At 42.2% G+C, this 18,764-nt stretch overlaps 1 protein-coding gene across 4 annotated transcripts in view; it reads right to left on the bottom strand.

Annotated features, from left to right (window-relative positions):
- shroom3 (shroom family member 3) overlaps positions 1-18,764 on the bottom strand; it is a 46,453-nt gene that overhangs the window by 8,356 nt on the left and 19,333 nt on the right. For 3 of the 4 annotated variants that reach the window (XM_028025620.1, XM_028025621.1, XM_028025623.1), the window contains 13 exons: positions 11,082-11,201; positions 7,772-7,990; positions 6,346-6,629; positions 5,608-5,836; positions 5,486-5,535; positions 4,362-4,755; positions 4,033-4,281; positions 2,960-3,281; positions 2,744-2,877; positions 1,445-1,582; positions 932-1,371; positions 317-544; positions 69-231 (listed from right to left, as the gene is read on the bottom strand). In XM_028025620.1, the coding sequence (XP_027881421.1) occupies positions 69-231; positions 317-544; positions 932-1,371; positions 1,445-1,582; positions 2,744-2,877; positions 2,960-3,281; positions 4,033-4,281; positions 4,362-4,755; positions 5,486-5,535; positions 5,608-5,836; positions 6,346-6,629; positions 7,772-7,990; positions 11,082-11,201 (2,970 nt within the window). Of the gene's footprint in view, positions 1-68; positions 232-316; positions 545-931; positions 1,372-1,444; positions 1,583-2,743; positions 2,878-2,959; positions 3,282-4,032; positions 4,282-4,361; positions 4,756-5,485; positions 5,536-5,607; positions 5,837-6,345; positions 6,630-7,771; positions 7,991-11,081; positions 11,202-15,379; positions 15,961-18,764 lie in introns of those variants that run through there. The other variant, XM_028025622.1, reaches the window with a different exon arrangement.

Below are 18,764 nucleotides of genomic sequence, written 5' to 3'. Positions count from 1 at the left end.
AAAAACCAAGAAATGGGTTAAAAACGTTCATTTAAGAAAAGAGATTGGTTACGTCAGAGATCGGTTACCCAGGGATCGGCTGAGCTGGAGGTCTGGGTGTGGTCACCCTGCCCGGGTAGAAGAGGTTGGACTGGAGGCTCCAACGGTCAGATCCCAGAGCAGGGACGCCCTGATCCGGACCAGGGTCCTGAAGGGAAAGCATGCTGGAGGTGGACGAGAGGCTGTAGGTGTCTGTCCAACAGGAGAAGCCAAAAATGTCATCAGGTCTCTGTCATGTCATTCAGAACCAAACTGGACGACCCTGAGCGGCTCTGACCTGTGTGGTAGCCCTGTTCAGGGTGGAAGTAAGCGCTGCGAGGTCTGGATCCAGTCCTCAGCCCTGCCTCGTCCCTCCTGATCCCTCGCTTCCTCTCCACGTACTCAACCAGAGCGTCTTGGCGGAGCTGCCGCAGGTCCGACCTCGACACGGCGCCCTGACTGAGTCCGGCGCCAACGTGGCTCGCTGCAAGCTCAAACATCTTCCGACGGTCTGCTACGCTAGTTTCTGGAAGAACAGCAGGGATTAGACAATGAACAGTAAAACCAGATGTAGCCAGACTTCTGCTAATATGTTGATCCGCTACTAGTGTTTCTGCTAAGTTTGTAAAAATCCCCCTGAATTAATTTTACCTATAAATTCTAAAGTGCTAATTGGCTGTTTTGTAAAATTTCAACTGAATAAATACTACGGTGTCATAGACACATGGTGGGCATCAGCATGGTTATAATTAGCGCTTTAGCTTCTGCTAAATACCATGTTGGTGTAGCACTTTAGTCTTAGCTGGATTCATGTTTATGATTAGCGCTTTAGCATTAGCAAGCTTAGCCTTCCAGGTAGCGTTGCTCCCCACTGAGGAAGCGAGGTGTTACGGTTCGACCCAGATGTTTTTACCTCCTCCTCGTCGGAAGAGGGAAGCTGTTTCTGGATCAGAAACTCCCACTTCGTTCATGTTCTCTGGTTCGGAGTACGAACGTTTCTTCTGGTCGGCCGTCAGACGCTTGCGGCCGCAGATCCTGGTCAGAGCCGGCGGCCCGACCGGAGGCACGCTGGGGAGTGGCGGCGGCGGCGGCGGCGGGCTCCGGCCTCCGTCATCGGGGCTGACCGCATGCCTCTCCTTCGGGGTGTGAGGGGAAGTGACTGGTGGCATGACGATGCCCTGAGGTTTGGGCTTCGTCTTTGGGCCTCTTTTCTCCAGTGAGTTGTACTTAGCAGGGTTGGGGAACGGCTGAGGGCCGGAGAAGACGGGAGGCGGAGAGCTGAGGTCTCTCTGTCTGAAAGAAGTGGAGCGAAGGACGGTAGGCTGGGCGTCTTTCACAGAATCCCTGTAAGATCTGATTGGAGAAGTACCAAACATCAGGACAGGAGCAGACATGTTGGAGGGCTGACCTCTGGGAGGGATCTGACCTGTCCAGCAGGGGGTCGTCCGTCTCCTGGGGTTCGGGTCGATAAGGACAGTTCCTGTTGACGTCTCCGTCCTTTGATCCGTCCAGCTGGAAGCTGCTGCGGCTTCTCTGGAGCGCTGAGACGGGATCGGCTGGAAGCCTGAAGCCCAAACAGAAATTATTTAACAGCCTTTTGTTAGAGACGTGACTTGCTGGGTGTCGTTAAATTTACATCCGGGAATTTAACGCAAACCCACAACACAGCAGGACAGAAAGACGATTGTTTAACTCGCCGTCTGTTACTGAATGAAACCTGGAGACGTTGGGATTAATAATTCAGTGCACTGAGCCACAGCAGAGGGAAAAATAACGCAGAAAAACCCGTTAAAGAATAACTCAAAAACACGTCTTTCCACTCTTTGTGTCGGCTAAGCTACACGCAGATCCGTTGCCATGGCAACTGACAACAACGCCACTTTATGTATGAGAATTCAACACTGAAAAACACTCAAGCATTTTCCACACAAATAACAGATCATTCAGTCCGTTACAGTATTTTACAGCTTTTAGGCTTGATGTTTATTTTTCTGAGGTAGGTTAGCTAAAGCTGCTATTAGCTAAGCTAACACAGCGGTGACAGATTAGCTAATTTAAACACCTGCTCTACTGATGATCTGTCAGAGTTGGTGTTTTGGTCGCCTTTATTTACATTTTTTAACTGAATCAAAACTCACCGAATCCCGCAGCACATCTACATGCTACAGTTATCATAGTCAAGCTAGCATAACTGAGCTACTTCTTTCTCCCTCGCTATTTTTTCTTAATTAAAACGTTTTCCTGACCTTGTTATCTGTAGTTATGTTATTGTTGACAATTAGTAGCAAAGCACTGCATCCATTTTTCTTTTATATATCAAACGTACATTTAAGATTTAACGTGTTACATTGTTAGCTTAACAGCTAATACCAATGCTAGTCATCGTTAGCTAGCAGCTTTTTGCCCTCCAGTTGTTGTTCATCGTCCATAGAAACGGTTGGAAGAATTGACAGAGTAAAAATTGTTGTAAAAATTAGGTCAGTATAATTTGAGATCAATAGAAGAAATAAAGAAATAAAGAAGTGGAAAACTTCTCAACGTCCATCTTTCATTTATTTGCTAAATGTTCATAACTGACGTGTAAAACATTAGAAAGTTTGGGAAGCTAATGCTAGCAATGCTATCTGAAAGAAGCCAATCAAGAAGCACCAGTTATTTTCCTTGTTGCTGATTGGTTGAACCCAACAGCAGTGCTGCTGCTTTGTGTCCATCCAGGCTTCCGTACCTGTGTTTCATGTACTCATTGCCGCCTCCTCTGTAGCTCATCGTCCTGTGGGCTTTGGTTCCCTTGGTGCTTCTTTCCAGCATGTTTCTGAGGTCCTCCGCTCCACAGGGGGAACTGCCACCTTTATCGCTCATCTGGGCCAGAACCAGAAAATGAAAAGCTTAGAATCAGAGTTTGGGAGCAGAAAGGCAGCGGTGGGGAGAGTTTGGGTTTTACCCCCAGATGGGAGGATTTGCAGTAGGAGTTGGTGCTGAAGCTGCGCAGCTTCCCTCCGTCTCTCCGCCGCTCAAAGTGACTGACTTTCTCCAGAACCGAGAGGCTGCGGGCCGGACTCTGGCCGCCGTCTGGGCCGTCGGGAACGGAGCAGCGCTGGACCTCGGCCAGGGCGATCTCCAGGCGGGTCAGAGGGTGATCGCTGTCCGGGTCTCTGTGGCTCCACTGGGCGGATGGATGCGGCGCTGAGCTGGGCGGTACCTGACCCTGGGCGACCCGGGTCCATCCGGCCGGTTCTGACTGAACGATGGGCGGGTCTCTGGGTCTAAAGAGACGTACAGCATCAGAATGAACGGCTTGCAGGAAGGAAAAAACCCGATCCAAAATCAATAAGTAAATCCAAATAAGTAGAAATGGATTTTTATGACGGTGGATTGGAGCTTTAAAGATGGAAAAAAAGGAACAAATTTCTACCAAAAACTGAAATTTTGTGATTAATGTCAGAAATTTTCAAAAAGCTTGGAAATTTTCTAGAAAATTATTTTTAGTAGAACATTTCTAACCTAAAAATTAGATTTTTGTTTCTGAGATTACTCAAAATGTCAAAGTTTTGTGACAGAAATTTACTTCTTTTTCTAGCAGATTTTGCACGTTTGCTGTATTCAAAGAAAAGTTTCTAGTTTTCTTTGGACTTGATTGAATAAATCAAAGTAAGAACAGCTTCTGGTCACTTTGTTTCAAACTCTTGGTATATTTAGCCAAGTTTGGAAAGAATAAAAGCTAATTTTGGTGCAGCAAAGGAAAAGTCTCTGGATAAACTTGGTTTTACTTTTTGTTAAAACTTTGTTAAAAATACAAAATACTTTGTTTTGTATTTTATATTTTCCTGTGTGAGAAAATTACATTGATAATAATTTTTACCCTGATTACAAATTAAAAGTCTCCTGCATTTATGGAACAAATTTGCATAATGTTTTAACTGCAGTTGAGGGCCAGATAAAATCATTCAGAGGGCCACCAACGGCCCCCGGACCAGCGTTTGGGCCCCTGTGGTTACAGAACGAGAGCAGCTGTACCGGATGTTGTCTCTGGGTTCGCTCCTCCCCTGTGTGGACGCGGTTCTGAGGTCTGGGACCGAGTGGACCGGGGTAATCCTGAATTCGTGGTTCTGCTCTTCCTGCCGTCCTTTCAGAAGAGAATCATCGAAGTTCTGGCTGAGGTTCCTGGAAGATCTCTGGGCTCCAGTCGGACCCTCAGAACCGCCTCCAGAGGTTTTCAGGTGCTGCTTGTGGGTTTCAGCGTTCGACTCTGGGTGCTGGTGCCAACTGCAGACACAAGGCTTCGTTAATACGAGCAGAAACATCCAAAACCAGGAAACGAGTCGGTACATAAGGTCAAAGGTCACCTGTCCGCCTCGGGCAGTCTGGACCTGAGCTGTCCGGATCCAGGTCCGGAGTACGAGGAGCGGGAATACGGTGAGGATCCGACGCTTTGGTGGCCGTTTTCTGTCGTCCGTTCGTCCCGGACCGCCTGCTGCCGGCTGCTCTCCTTGGTCAGGGCCGTGTAGACTCCAGATGGACCGGGACCGGAGCTGGGCGTCTGCGCGTACTGAGGTTCTGGCTGGGGAACCGGGTAAACGCTGGCAGGAAGAATGAGGCGGCTGGGCGGGGAGCAGGGCCCGGTAGGGGACGGGGGCTGGGAGAAGCCGGCGCCCTGCCTGGGCTTGGTGGTGGGGCTGCTCTCCGGACTCTTCTCTATCACGGTGTGGAGCTGACCCTCAGCGCCAAACGAAGCTTTCGCTGAAACCAAACGGAGACGGACGGTCGGTCACTTCTGGCTGACGATCCGTCAAAGATCTGATTTGAACTTTGGCAGCTGACCGTTTGAGGAGGAACGTCGGAAAACGTCTGCTAACGTGCTAGTAGTGAAGCTAGTTTTTTTTTTTAGCACGTTAACATTTCCGCTAACTTTAAAAACATTTAGCGCACTTAGCTTCTGCTAAAATAAGTTTCCAAATAAATTTTAAAGCTCTAATCTACTTGGCAGTTTTGAAAATTTCGACATTTGTGTTGAAGTTTTGGTGAGACGTTGATGCTGTTAGCTGTTCTGTCATCAATTAGCAAAGTCAGCAACAGAGTTTTCTCGACTTTCAGGAACGACTGCGCTCTGCCGGTGAAGTGCGCAGCGGAGCGGAGTGCAGTAGAGACGCATGTTGTCCAGGTTTACTGGAGTATAAAAAAACAAATTAAAATAAAAACAAGCGACTCTTAGTCTGGTAGAGGGGCAAGTAAAGCCTGGCAGCCCTCCAGGCTTATTATACAAGGGGAAACAGTTCTGTGTCCAAAACCACCATAACAAACAAACCTACTGCTTAGTTTTACATGTTAAACAGTTTTGGTTCGCTGTTCGTAGTAATTTTCCTGTGCTACGGTTTGTGCCTCTCAAAGTAAACCGATCTGAGTGCTGACCCGTTCCGCTCAGTGGAACGACACAGAACCACAAGAACTGCTCTGAGTATGGATGGGTTACCTGAGGCCACTGGGCCACTGGAGTGATGCCAGGAGCTGCTCTGCAGAGACCTGCATGAAAAGATCATCGATAAAATTATGTGACCTCACAACAAAATGCGACGCTTGGCGGACCGTACTCACCGCAGCGACCGGGCGTGGTCCAGACTGGACCAGGAGTTTGGCCTCTCGTGGTTCCTGATGGCGGCGTAGCTGTCGCTGCGCCTCGGCGGAGCGGGCGCCCCCTTCAGGCTCTCGTAGGAGCTGCGGCTGGCCGCCTGGCCCCATATGGGTCCCACACTGTGCCTGTTGGACGCCGTGACGCCGCCTCTGCTGCCGTTAGCGCCGCGGTAACAGACCCCGCCCACTGAGCCTGCAGCACCAACAGAAACATGAAAAAACTGTTGGACTCTACGGACTGCATCTCCCAGCATTCATAGCAGGACGTCATAGAAACACAGAAAGTTTATATGAGAAAACAACTGAAGAAAACAAGTTCTGACTGTAAATAAATGGTTTTAAAATTGCAGCTATTATTTTCTGTCTTCCAGATACGAACGTTCAGTCGCTTCTTCTTCTGCGAATAATTTCTGACAGACTCTAGGCTGACTTAGTGCAATGCTGCCCCCTTCTGGTCTAATTCACATATGTAGAACTTGAGAAATGCATTTTTTCAAGTTAAATTCCTCTAAATGACGAGATAATTTTACATTTTCTTGAGATAAATTAATTTCCTGACGGTTTTCTCGATCGATCGATGATTCTATAGATATTGGAATTGCTGCCAATTAATTAATAACACAAACACTGCAACCTCTGATTCCCACCACAAGTAAAAGCAGAAGGTTCATTTCAGAAAGTGTTTCTGGGATCAGAGCGCACCCTGCAGGTCTCTTGGCCCGGACCTGGGCCCGGTTCTGGACGAGTTCAGCTCCTGCTCCTGAGTCAGGCCCTGCTGGGCGTCGTAGACGGCGCGGACGTATCGGATGTCGGCCTGCAGCATCTCGGCGCTGCCGGCGCCTCTCTGCGGGACGGCGTCCAGGGAGCAGGAGCGCTCCGGGCCGAAGGAGGGCGTGGAGGCCAGGTACTCGGGAATACTGGAGCTGGTGGAGAAGGAGGAGTAGGCCGAGTCCCGCTTGCTGTGCAGGAGGTCGATGCTGTTCGACCTGCAGCACAAAAAGCAGATTCAATCTGAAGGAAACTTATCTGAGATTATTGCTAAATAATTTACTGATGCTCAACATTAATAAGCCGCCTGTTTCTGTTTGCTGCTGTGGAAATCTGTTTATTTTGCCTCCAGTTAATGATTAATGAGCAACGAATCGTCACTTATTGTCTAAATGCTTCATAAACTTCAACCAGACTAGAAAATGTTTCTTTTCTCACTTTTAGAGTAAAAGGAAAGCAGAACTTTTACCAAACTAAAGTAAAAAACAAACATGTCAGCAGCAGCTGCTGATTTGATCAAATCTGGGAAATCCTGATAATATTTTTAAAAAGTTCAAGTTTCTCGATTAGAAACCAACCAGAGATGGAGTAACTAGCTACATTTACTCAGTTACAGTTACTTTAGTAACTTCTTGAAACAAAATGAACATCTAGGAGTATTTTTACTTTTACATGATGTAATTTATCCACCACTAAAAACAACCAAATCAAAATAAATAATATCTGAGATGGACAGAGAATCCAAAGATTATACATCAATACTTCAACATATTTTACTCAAGTAAAAACAAAAAAATAATTTGGTAAAATGTTTACTACTGAGCAACTGATCAAATTATCAATCATTTAATGTTGAAAAATTACATAATCAGACTAAAGTGTAAAGTTTTAGTCCGTCTGACTAAAATTTGGGTATTTTTAGGACCAAAATGACAATAATTCATAAAAGTAACAAAAAATAACCAAATCAGGCAAAATAACATTTTTCCAAATCAATTTCATTCAATAAAAAACTTTTGAAACTTTAACTAGACTCCAGGTCTGTTTCTGTCTGGTGAGTTTTTGGTTAAAACATTTTTGTTTTTTATTCAGTTGGAAGAAAATCCAGAAATTTTACACAAGAGTAAAAACACTGAAGGTAAATTTTAAAAAACTTACTGAAGTAAATGTAACTAGTTGATCATATTTATATGATTTATTGTAACATTAAAGTCAAATATGTTTTAATTCTCTTCAAAACCATATTACAGTTTAATTAATGCTGTAATTGAGTAAAAGTAACTGGTTTCTCCCCAGTTACTCTGCTGGTGTTTAGATCTTTATATCTAGACTTTCTCAGGATCTTGTTGTGTTTCTGGACCTGGCAGAGGAAAGCTGCTGGCAGGACGAGTAGGCCGGGTTGGGCCCAGTCTGGCCGCGGTGGCCCAGTGCGAGCTGCTGCTGCGTCACTGGGTGGTGATGGGAGGACTGGGCCGGGTCCAGGCTCTCCATGCTGCCCCTGGAGCTGTACTGGTCCGGACTCTTCCTCAGGTAGCCGCCGCTGGGGTCGAACCCGGCCGACAGGTCGGTGGTGGAAGCACTGCAGACGAAAAATACAAATATTGATCCTAAATATGTAACTATAGCAACAGAAACTGAAACTGGATGCTTTTATTTTAACACAGCAAACGTCATAAATCTGCTGCAGCGTGTAGGGAAATAAGGGAGTAAAATCCTGCCAAAAAACTCTGAAATTAATCTCAGAATTTTTCTCCCAAAAATGTAGAATTTCTTGAAAAATATTCATGTTTTTCTAGGAAATTTTATCACTAAATTTCTGAAGTTTTTGGTGGAAATTCACTTTTTCGTTTATTGTTTTGTATTTTAAATAGAATGGCCCTAATACACTGTCATAAAATAAATATCAATTTTGAAAAAATTAAAAGAATAATAAAAAAGGAGGTAACTTTATTTGGTTGATTTTAGGTTTGGGTTTTAATGAGACAGAAAATAAAGGTTGGTAGTTTAATTCCACTGTTGGAGCCTGATTAGTTTCTCCAGCAGAAACTCGACTCTGTTGTTTTCTCAGTTTGAGTGAATCAATAACCCATAATCAGCTGCAGTTCTCCGTATTTCTTGCTGTGAGGTCGTTTGAAAGAGCTGCAGGAATGTAAATGTGTCGACGTCACAGTTTGACCCAGCAGCTCCTTCGGCCGAACACAATGTGATTACAGGACGGCGGTCCGGCTGTTTCCCTCCAGCTTTCTGGATTCTGGCTTTCTGTTCTCTTCCAAACCAGGAAGACGAGGAAAATTCAGGATGAAACGTGTTTAGAAAGCAGCAGGAATGAGCGTCAGACGTCAGGAGGTTTTTATTTTGGTTTTTAGAAACACGATGAGCTGCAGCTTCTCTAAACTTTAACAGCTAATTCTGTTAAAGTTCTCACACGATCTGACATAAATCAGTTATTTTGTGGAGAAACATTAAAATCATGAAAGCAGAAATAAAAACAAACATTATTCCTAAACATTTCCTTGTGACCATCTTTGTAAAAACTACTAGTTTTAATTTTGATTACGATATAAAATATTGTTTGAAAAGTTTGAGACGTACGCTCAGTTTTTAATATTTTTCCTCAAAACTGCAAAGAATTTCTTCAAATCAAGGAAACTGGTTTTCATTAAAGATTCTCCAGAGTTTTTACTGATTCTTCACAACTTATGTTTGTCTGATGTCTTTGAATAAATGTTTTATTTTTATTTGGACTTAAATTGTAACTATAAATCATTCTGGCAGGAACAGGCCTCCGGTTATTAAACTGGACACAAATTAAATCTGTAAATACAGGCCTTAGTTACATTTCTGAGGATTTTTTCTTTTCTTTTTTTTAAAATAACCTTCAAATTTTTATATTTAATAAAAATATATATAAAATTGAAGGTGGAATAAATTTCCACCAAAAACTTCAGAGGTTTAGTGATTCATCTCAGAAATTTTCCAGAAAAATATTTGGAAATTTTCTGAGTTAAAAAAAAAGAAATAAATAAATAAATTTGAAACTCATCCATTTCTCAAAATGTCAGAAATTTTGGCAGAAATTTACTCCTTTTTTTCTCTACAATGGCACTAAAACACCGTAGCAGTTTTTGCTGAATTAAAATAAAAGCATCTAGATCTCAGTTTATTTTTTTTCTTTGGGATGGTTTGAATAAATTTATTTTCAGTAATAGTAACAAAATTTGGTGACTTTCTTTAAAAATACCTGCTATATTTAGCAAAGTTGAATTAAAAATCAAAGCTGATTTGGGGGCAGCAAATTTGGCTTTTCAGGAAAAGTCTCTAGTTTTTACTTTTTGTTAAAATTTGGTTATAAAACCATAAAACCTTTGTAAGAAAATTATGTTGGTAATAATTTTAACCTGATTATAAATTAAAACTCTCCATCAAACCAAACAAGTATGATTTTTGAACTGCAGTTGGGGGGGGGGGGGGGGCGCAGAAATCAGTGGAAGGGCCAGAAACGGCCCCAGAGCCGCACTTTGGACATCCTGATGTACATTGATGTGAAACTTTGATTAAAACGTCAAATTATCTGTGATTGAACTGATCAGAATCCATCCATCCATCCATTGTCTGTGCACCCTTGTCCCTAATGGGGTCAGGAGGGTTGCTGGTGCCCATCTCCAGCTACGTTCCAGGCGGGAGGCGGGGTTCACCCTGGACAGGTCGCCAGTCTGTCGCAGGGCAGATCAGAATCCTGATCATTTAATAAATATCCATGAAAAACAGCTGAACGTGACCTGGTGGGGTAACTGGGGTAAATGATGAGGCGTTCTGACCTGGTGGGGTAACTGGGGTAAATGATGAGGCGTTCTGACCTGGTGGGGTAACTGGGGTAAATGATGAGGCGTTCTGACCTGGTGGGGTAACTGGGGTAAATGATGAGGCGTTCTGACCTGGTGGGGTAACTGGGGTAAATGATGAGGCGTTCTGACCTGGTGGGGTAACTGTGGGGTAAATGATGAGGCGTTCTGACCTGGTGGGGTAACTGTGGGGTAAATGATGAAGCGTTTCTGACCTGGTGGGGTAACTGTGGGGTAAATGATGAGGCGTTCTGACCTGGTGGGGTAACTGGGGTAGATGATGAGGTGTTTCTGACCTGGTGGGGTAACTGTGGGGTAAATGATGAGGCGTTCTGACCTGGTGGGGTAACTGTGGGGTAAATGATGAGGCGTTCTGACCTGGTGGGGTAACTGGGGTAGATGATGAGGTGTTTCTGACCTGGTGGGGTAACTGTGGGGTAAATGATGAGGTGTTTCTGACCTGGTGGGGTAACTGTGGGGTAAATGATGAGGCGTTCTGACCTGGTGGGGTAACTGTGGGGTAAATGATGAAGCGTTTCTGACCTGGTGGGGTAACTGTGGGGTAAATGATGAGGCGTTCTGACCTGGTGGGGTAACTGGGGTAGATGATGAGGTGTTTCTGACCTGGTGGGGTAACTGTGGGGTAAATGATGAGGCGTTCTGACCTGGTGGGGTAACTGTGGGGTAAATGATGAGGCGTTCTGACCTGGTGGGGTAACTGGGGTAGATGATGAGGTGTTTCTGACCTGGTGGGGTAACTGTGGGGTAAATGATGAGGTGTTTCTGACCTGGTGGGGTAACTGGGGGTAAATGATGAGGCGTTCTGACCTGGTGGGGTAACTGTGGCCCCAGACGGGGCCCATCAACTCCATCTGCCCCAGGTCCGGTTGATCGTCGCCGAGTTTCGTGGAGTGCCAGGAATGAGGGCGAGACGACGGCTCACTGCGTCTGAGGAGGCGAAACGCAACGCGAAGCTAACAGTTAGCACTGGGTTATACGGAGTCACATTTACCAAAAATTCATCAGAAAATTTAAAAAATATGTGTATTAGATTAGTGAGGCGTCCTGCGAAAGAGAAAATAAATGTAAAAGGTTTTCCTCAATATGATTGAAGAATTTATTAAATTTTTTTAAATGTTCTGGAAATAAGTGAAAAACTAAAAAAGTTGCCAAAATAAAAAATAAGATGGAAAAATCAAATATTATTTTAAGTTTTCTTTCTAAATCTTTTCATTGTTTGGTTGAGCATTTAAACATCTTTCATACATTTTAGTTTACTAATAGAGTTATAAATATATAATGTTTTGTCACTTCCTTTTCTCCAGGTTTTGGCAGTGTTACTCCTCCATAGAGAACAATAATTTATTTCCTCACTGAGAATATATTTTCATAACATATGGATCCAGTTCATTATCTTGTCCTGTGGTATTTATTTATTTAAAGTTTTCTGTCTTAATTCTTTTAATTGTTCTGTTGAACATTTTTATACATTTTGCTTTAATAATTCTGTTATTGACCTATCGGGTTTTAGCGCCCTTCCATCAGGTTTTGGCAGTGTTAGTCCTCCATATAAATTCATTTTAATACCAGCTAAGATTTCTTGTCTTACTGTTGGTGGAGCTAGCACATAGAAAACCAGGAATAATAAATAAATGTAGTTAAAATCCAGATTAAATAATAAATCTGACTGTGATCAGAGCAGCTGCTGAATCAGCTGAAATGTTTCCTCGTCTGTTTTTCATCCTTGTTAGGAAATCTGTGACTGATCTTGTGATGATCCCAGATGCATGAATCAGGCTGCAGTGTTCATCTGGACGAGGGTCGCGCCCTGAGGCCTGCATGTGAACGCGCAGCAGAAACCTGCGCAGTGTTAGCCGGACACCATGTCTGATTAACTGCAGGCTGCAGTGACATCATGGTGGCGGCGCTCCAGCGCTCCGGTCACAAAGCAGCCGTTGTTTCTGTAACGTCCGACGCTCACGACCCGAGTCACGCTTCCTGTTTCTGAAATACGTTTGTCTGTTCGCACCCTGAACGGATCCACGTTCACACAGCCAGATGTTTTAAAGCGCTGCAGGGAGCGAAGCCACTGAAAGGATTTATTATCAGAGCTGAAAGAGGAGAATTTATGTTTCCAGTTAAATATCAGCAAACAACAACATCTGAATGGACACGGAAACATCAACATGTATGAAGAAAACGGAGATAATCTGCTCTAAAATAACCTGAAGTCGTCAGTTTGTGAACTAAAGCATCTCTGATAAGATCTGAGTCAAAAGCAGAGCTGCTGGATTTACAAGAAGAAAACAGGTTAAAAAACGTAAACAGGAAAATCCAACCTTAGAAAAACAAAACCGACCGGATCCATTAGAGTTTGGAGAGTCAAGAAATAACAGAAAGAATTTTAGTTATTTAGTCATCAGAGGAAACAAAGGGGTTTAATTCATAAAATCACATTTTCACCACATTATTCATTCATCTATAAATGTTTCAAATTAAATATTTATTAGTCAACTAAATATTTAGTTTGATCTAAATGTTTAGTTAACAATTTAAACATTTAGCTCCAAACTAAATATTTAGCTCTCAGCTCACTAATGTGTTAGTTAAATACTTAATTTAGTTAAATACTTAATTTAGCTAAATACTTAATTTAGCTAAATACTTAATTTAGCTAAATATTCATGTAAATAAAGTTAAACTAAAAATTTAAGCTTGCTAGCTTAATATTTAGTGTAACATTAATATTTAGTTTCTAGCTAAATTTTTAACTTGCTAGGAAAATATTTAGTTTCAAACTAAATATTTAGTTAAATATTCAGGTAATATATAGATTTATTTAAACTAAACGTTTAGCTTGCTAGCCAAGTAGTTAACATGCAGCTAAAGAGTTAGCAAGCAAAATATTTAGCCTCAAACTAAATATTTATTGCTAAGTATGTAGCTTGCTAATTAAGTATTTAGTTTGAAACTTTGGTATTTATGGTAAATATCTAACTAAATAATGAACTCCCATTTTTTCCTCACAGGTTGATTAACCCAAATTAATGTTTGACTGTCTAACTTTACACACATCTTCACTCAGATCTTCAACACGTCTCATGAATGCTAACCTTGGCGGCCATGTTTAGCTAACAGTCAGCCTCTGAGCCGTTGCTGTTTTAGCGCCGTTATCAGAGCGACGGTGCTAATCTCTCCCTGACCATCGTCACATTCCTCCTGTCCTGCGGCTCGGTCATTTATCCAGAGATAAACAGGAAGTGGTTTTATCTGCGCGCTGGAGACGCATGAAAGTTAGCATGTCTGTGAGCCACATGGGGGGCCACAGGACGTGACTGGAAAACCTCAAAACTCTTCATCAGCACAGATAGTCATCCTCACACAAAACCACCACAAAACAGCAACTTTCTGTCGGCTTGTTTTCAAATTATGACTAATTATAAAGTTCATTCTGAACGCTACAGTAACATTTTAACTAATTTTATTGGGATTTTAACTAACAAACATAATTATTATTTCCCTTTCACCTTTTTTCTCAGTAAAATCTGAAAAGTGTGGCATGCTTTTGTATTCAGCCCAGGAGTCAATGCTGCAGTTTGATTTGTAACAAATAAACTTTAATCTAAACCTGTGGTGTTGAAACTTTTTAAATAAATTTATTACATTAAAAAAGCTAAAAATATGTATTTTGTCTCCTCAACTATAAACAAAACTTTAATAAAATCAGATCATTAAATATCTAAAATATAAAACTAGTCTTGGATTGTACTGTAAAAAAAACCAGACAATTTCCCATTAATTGTTTTTATTTTGTTGGTAATTTTTTAATATTCTTGATTTGTGGAAAGAGGCCAAACAAAATCATTTCAAGGGCCACAAATGGCCCTTGGCCCAGACTTTGGTCACCCCTCTGACTTTGTGTTTAGGGAGGTGAACCTTGACCCCGGTTCACTTCCTGCAGCCTTTTACAGCATGATGCTGCCACCACCATGTGTTGAGAGTTGCTAGTTTTCCAACAGACATGTTGTTTTTTTATGCTAGCTGAAAAGCTACATTTGAACCCCATCAGTACAGAGCGCCTTCCTCCACATGTTTGCTGTGTCACCAGCTTTAACTAGGACATCTTATAACTTCCCTTAAATGATTCATTAAAGGTCAAATTTGTTGAATTAAGTTGTAATTTTTCTGGTTCGATCTGAAGAATCACTTCAGGTTTGAACAATTATTCTTTCTGGTTCTGGAAGGATTTGTGCTTTTTTTCGTTAGCTTTGGGTTGGTTGCTATGATGCGTAGCCATGACAACAAAGTTTTGCTTTTACAACAGGCAGCAGTTGGTTAGCATCTCAACCTTCACACTCAAATAATACCAAATCCCAGAGGAGGAAGAATGAGGCTTCATGGACGCAGAGAGAGACGGATCTTATCCCCTACTCCAACATCTCTCAAACCAAACGGCGCGGCAAAAGAAAAGGAGGTGGATTAGCAGTGATGATGACGTCTTTGTTAGTCAGACAGCAACAGTCTTCAGTCAGAAGCTTCTTAAGGTTTGTAGTAGGACTGACTGCTACTGGAGATCCTCCTCTCCTCCAGCATCACCAATCAAAACGACTCTTAAGAATCTTGGATGATATGAATTAATATTTAATTTACCAAATAAAGTATTTTTGAAATGAATCGTGAGAGAAGGGCTTAGTGCTGTCAATCAACCTCCTGTACTCGATGCTCAATGTGCTAATAATGGAGAAACGACTCACCGTTACAGGAAAACTGTTTAGCCGCCATGCTAACAGCGTTAGCGTTGACGACAGGCTTTGCTAGCTGCAGTGCAGCAGAGAAACAACCAATCCTGACTCTGATTGGTTGATTTTTAAACTGCGACAGTTCAAACAAATATATAAAAAAATATTTTTCATTAAAGTTTCATGCTGCAGCTTTAATGCAGAATTATGTTTAAGTTTTTCTACATTAGAGGAATATTGACGAAGTAAAGGAAACGCAGCTATTGAGCAGTTATCAGGAACCAGATATGAATATCGTATCGGTTTCTAGTTTGGGTGGAGGCCCCCAGTGAGCATCCGCTCCGGGCCCCAGAAAGGCTCCGTCCGGCCCTGGCTCCGGCCGTTTACCTGGACGTGAAGCGGAGCACCTTGGAGATGAGGCCAGTGGCCAGCTTGTTGACGCTGGTTTCCGACGGCGACCGGCACAGCGCGCCGTCGGAGCGGCCCAGCTCCGACTTCTTCTGCTTCTTCCTCAGCTTCCTGCGGTAAAAAACCTCCAGCAGCTCCATCGCTCCGGCCGCCGCGCCGCTTCCCCTCCTCTACCGGTGAGTCACTCAGATCATCATCAACAAATCCTGCTCGGAAATACCAACAACGTCTCCGAAAGGAAGCTGCTTTTTGTTGCTGAAATCTGAAACTCCTGTCAGAAAACTTTTCCAGCTCAAAGTCTGATCCTCTCCGGTCCAGAGTGACTCTGACCGCCCCTCTCCAGACCCCAGCTTGTTAAGCAAATGGAGCGATCAAGCGTCATTAGGCCTCCGTATGATTAAAGCGTGAAGTAAACATCAGACGACCAGCAGCAGGGAGGACAGATGGGAGACAGGGGAGGAGATGATGGCGCTCAGATAGTTTGGGTGGAGAAACAGAGGAAATGCTGAGGCAGATAAGAGAGAGAGGATAGAAAAAAGGATAAAACCGAGAAGGTGATGAGGAAGAGGAGGAGGAGGAGGAAGAGACGAACAGAGGGAGGATTTAGTTGGAAAGCCGGAGGAAGTTCTGGTCTCATGATGCAGGACGAACAATGATCTGATTATTATTGACGAGTCCAAAAACAGACGCAGACAAACAAAAGGACCTGAGATAAGAAACGGAAAAGTTCAACAAATATCTGGAAACGACGTCAGTTCAGAAAATAGAGGAAATGATCAGAAACAGAGCGAGTCTGAGAGGAGAGAGGAGGAGAAAACGGAAATAATTTAATTCATTTAGAAACCAGAACAAAAATCTGGGTTTCATTTTTCACCTTTCTGGTCCTACAGAGAAACACGTCAAACTTTAAAACTCAATATTTATTCACACTAAATATGTATTCTCCAGAGAAAAGCTACAACTGTTGATTATTTTAGTAATCTATTATTTTAGTTATTGATTATTTTAGTTATCAATAATTCTATATATTATTTGGATGATTAATCGATAAATTGGATTAAAAAATGGTCACATTCGGGAGTAACTATGACTCACGATTAATCGATCACTTAATTGGTGGATTATTGTTTATTAATCGATTCAGCAATAGTCCTACAGTTTCTCTCATTGATAATCAGGTAATTCATGATTCTTTTAATATTTCTTCTAAATGTCCTTTTTAAATGACTTCATCTGTGAAAGATTCCAGTTAAAGTCCCAATATCAGATTATTGATTAGACTGATTGTTTTAACGAGGCTCAGATGTTTTCTGGTAGAAACTTTAATCTCTAAAAGTTAAAATAATTTAAGTTTCGTTTAGAAAATCACATTTTAACGGATTTGCCTCATAAACAATAAGAACAAACACATTCCTCCACAATAATCAAACATTTCTGTAATTATGTAGTAAATAATTACAGTCAGTGAAGGCAAACAGGATCGTCTTCCTGTTTGGGTCAGAACCGAGTCACTGAAAGAACCAGCTGTAAATATTTCACTTTTCTGCTGGAAACCACAAACTGGACGAGCCGCCATGTTTGTACCACTGCAGGGTGTGTCACCTGATCAGCTTATCTGTTGCCGTGGGAAACTGCTGCAGCCCATAATAATCTGCCCTCCGATCTGCAAGACTCAGAAAACTAAAGTTCTGGTCAAATCTGACCCGGTCCGGTCGGTACGGTCCGGTCCGCCATTTTCTGTCCGTACAAATAAAACCAAAACAAATTCAGGAGAAAAATCATTACAGTCAAATTATGAATGAGCTGCAATTTATTACAGTCTGAGATGATAATTACAGAGAAGAAGAACCGGTTCTGAACCGGTTCTGAACCGGTTCTGAACCGCAGTGAAATAATAAAACATCATCACAAAGACGGAAAACCAAACATTAAAATATTTAACAATGTTACCGGAACAACAAAAGTTATTTCTCATTTATTAACCAGGTTTCTGCTTTTATCTGATTTTTCCACTAAATAAAATCAAAAACATCCAACAGATTTTACATTAAACAGGAAATCAATCATTAAAGTGATTTTATGTTTGTGTTTTAAATATAAAAATAAAAAACTAAAATAAAACTGCATGAATGTTTTATTATAGTTTATGTTTTACATTTAGGATCATTCATGGAGAACTTTTTCACAAAAATATCATCACTTGTTCATTTCAATACTTTCTTAAAATGTATTACTTAGTTAAAAAAGTAAAAAAGATACAATAAATTTATTTTAAAAACCTGGAATAAAGTCATAATAATATCAAAATAAAGTTTTAATATTTTAAGAATAAAGTCAATAATACAATTCAACACAAGTCTTAATATTGACTTTATTCTTGTAGTTTTATTATTTTATTTTAGTTTCTTATTTTATTTTTGTATTTTTATTATTTTATTGTTGTAATAATACTACTATTCCTGTATTATTTCGATTTAATTCTCATACAAGTTTATTCTCAAAATTTTATGACTTTATTCTTGTAATTTAATTTTGATTTATTTTCTTAGCGTAGCCCAAATACTGGGCGCCCCCTAGTGGTGTGGAGGCCCTAAGCAGCTGTTTAACTCGCATATTCTTTGGGCCGGCTCTGATTTTAGGGTTTATAAATGAATAAAAAATGAATGGAAGTCGATGCAAAATCCTGGTGAAGTTAGAAAGATGTGTGTGTGTGTGTGTGTGTGTCGGTGTGTGTGTGTGTGAGGGAGTGTTTGTGTTTTCTGCAGCCATGAGGTGATGCTGCTGTAGAGGAATGTGGTGATTCAGCCAAAGAGGCATGTAGGAGGAGCGGCTGAAGGAGGAGAAGAGGAGGATGAGGAGCGACGCAGGAAGGAGGGAGGAAAGGAAACGAAAGGAAAACATGGATAACACAGGGAGTCTGTGTTTATAAATCACTCTATCTGTCCTGTCCAGATTAACACCCAGCCTCTCGGGGCTCTGATGGCCCACTTCCTGTTTCAGTCGGCCAATCAGAGGCCGGCGCTCCTGGACTGAGCGGTATCTGATAACAGCAGGGGTCCGGGGGGACCAGCAGGGGGCCGTTTGGGGTGATCCAGCTTCAAACCTGCACTACACGCCCTGCACACAGAGAAACAGCGCCCCACGGAGGCGGGGGCGTGCGCTGCGCTCAGAGGAGGAGCTCCATATTAGGCTGCAGCCAGCCGGACTGAAGAGTTCAGTATTTATAGACTGTTTGTGGGTTCAGAGTGACCAGGCGGCGCTGGGTCGCCAAGGGTTTCCGTCAGACTCAATCAGTCGATTCCTGAAGTTTCTGAAGGGATTTCAGAGATTTTCTCTGGACTTCAGATGATTTTTCACTCACTGT

This window comes from Xiphophorus couchianus, chromosome 8 (assembly GCF_001444195.1).
Source record: "Xiphophorus couchianus chromosome 8, X_couchianus-1.0, whole genome shotgun sequence".
NCBI lineage: Eukaryota > Metazoa > Chordata > Actinopteri > Cyprinodontiformes > Poeciliidae > Xiphophorus > Xiphophorus couchianus.
The sequence above is the reverse complement of the archived record's forward strand: the minus strand, read 5'-3'. Positions and strand labels throughout refer to the sequence as shown.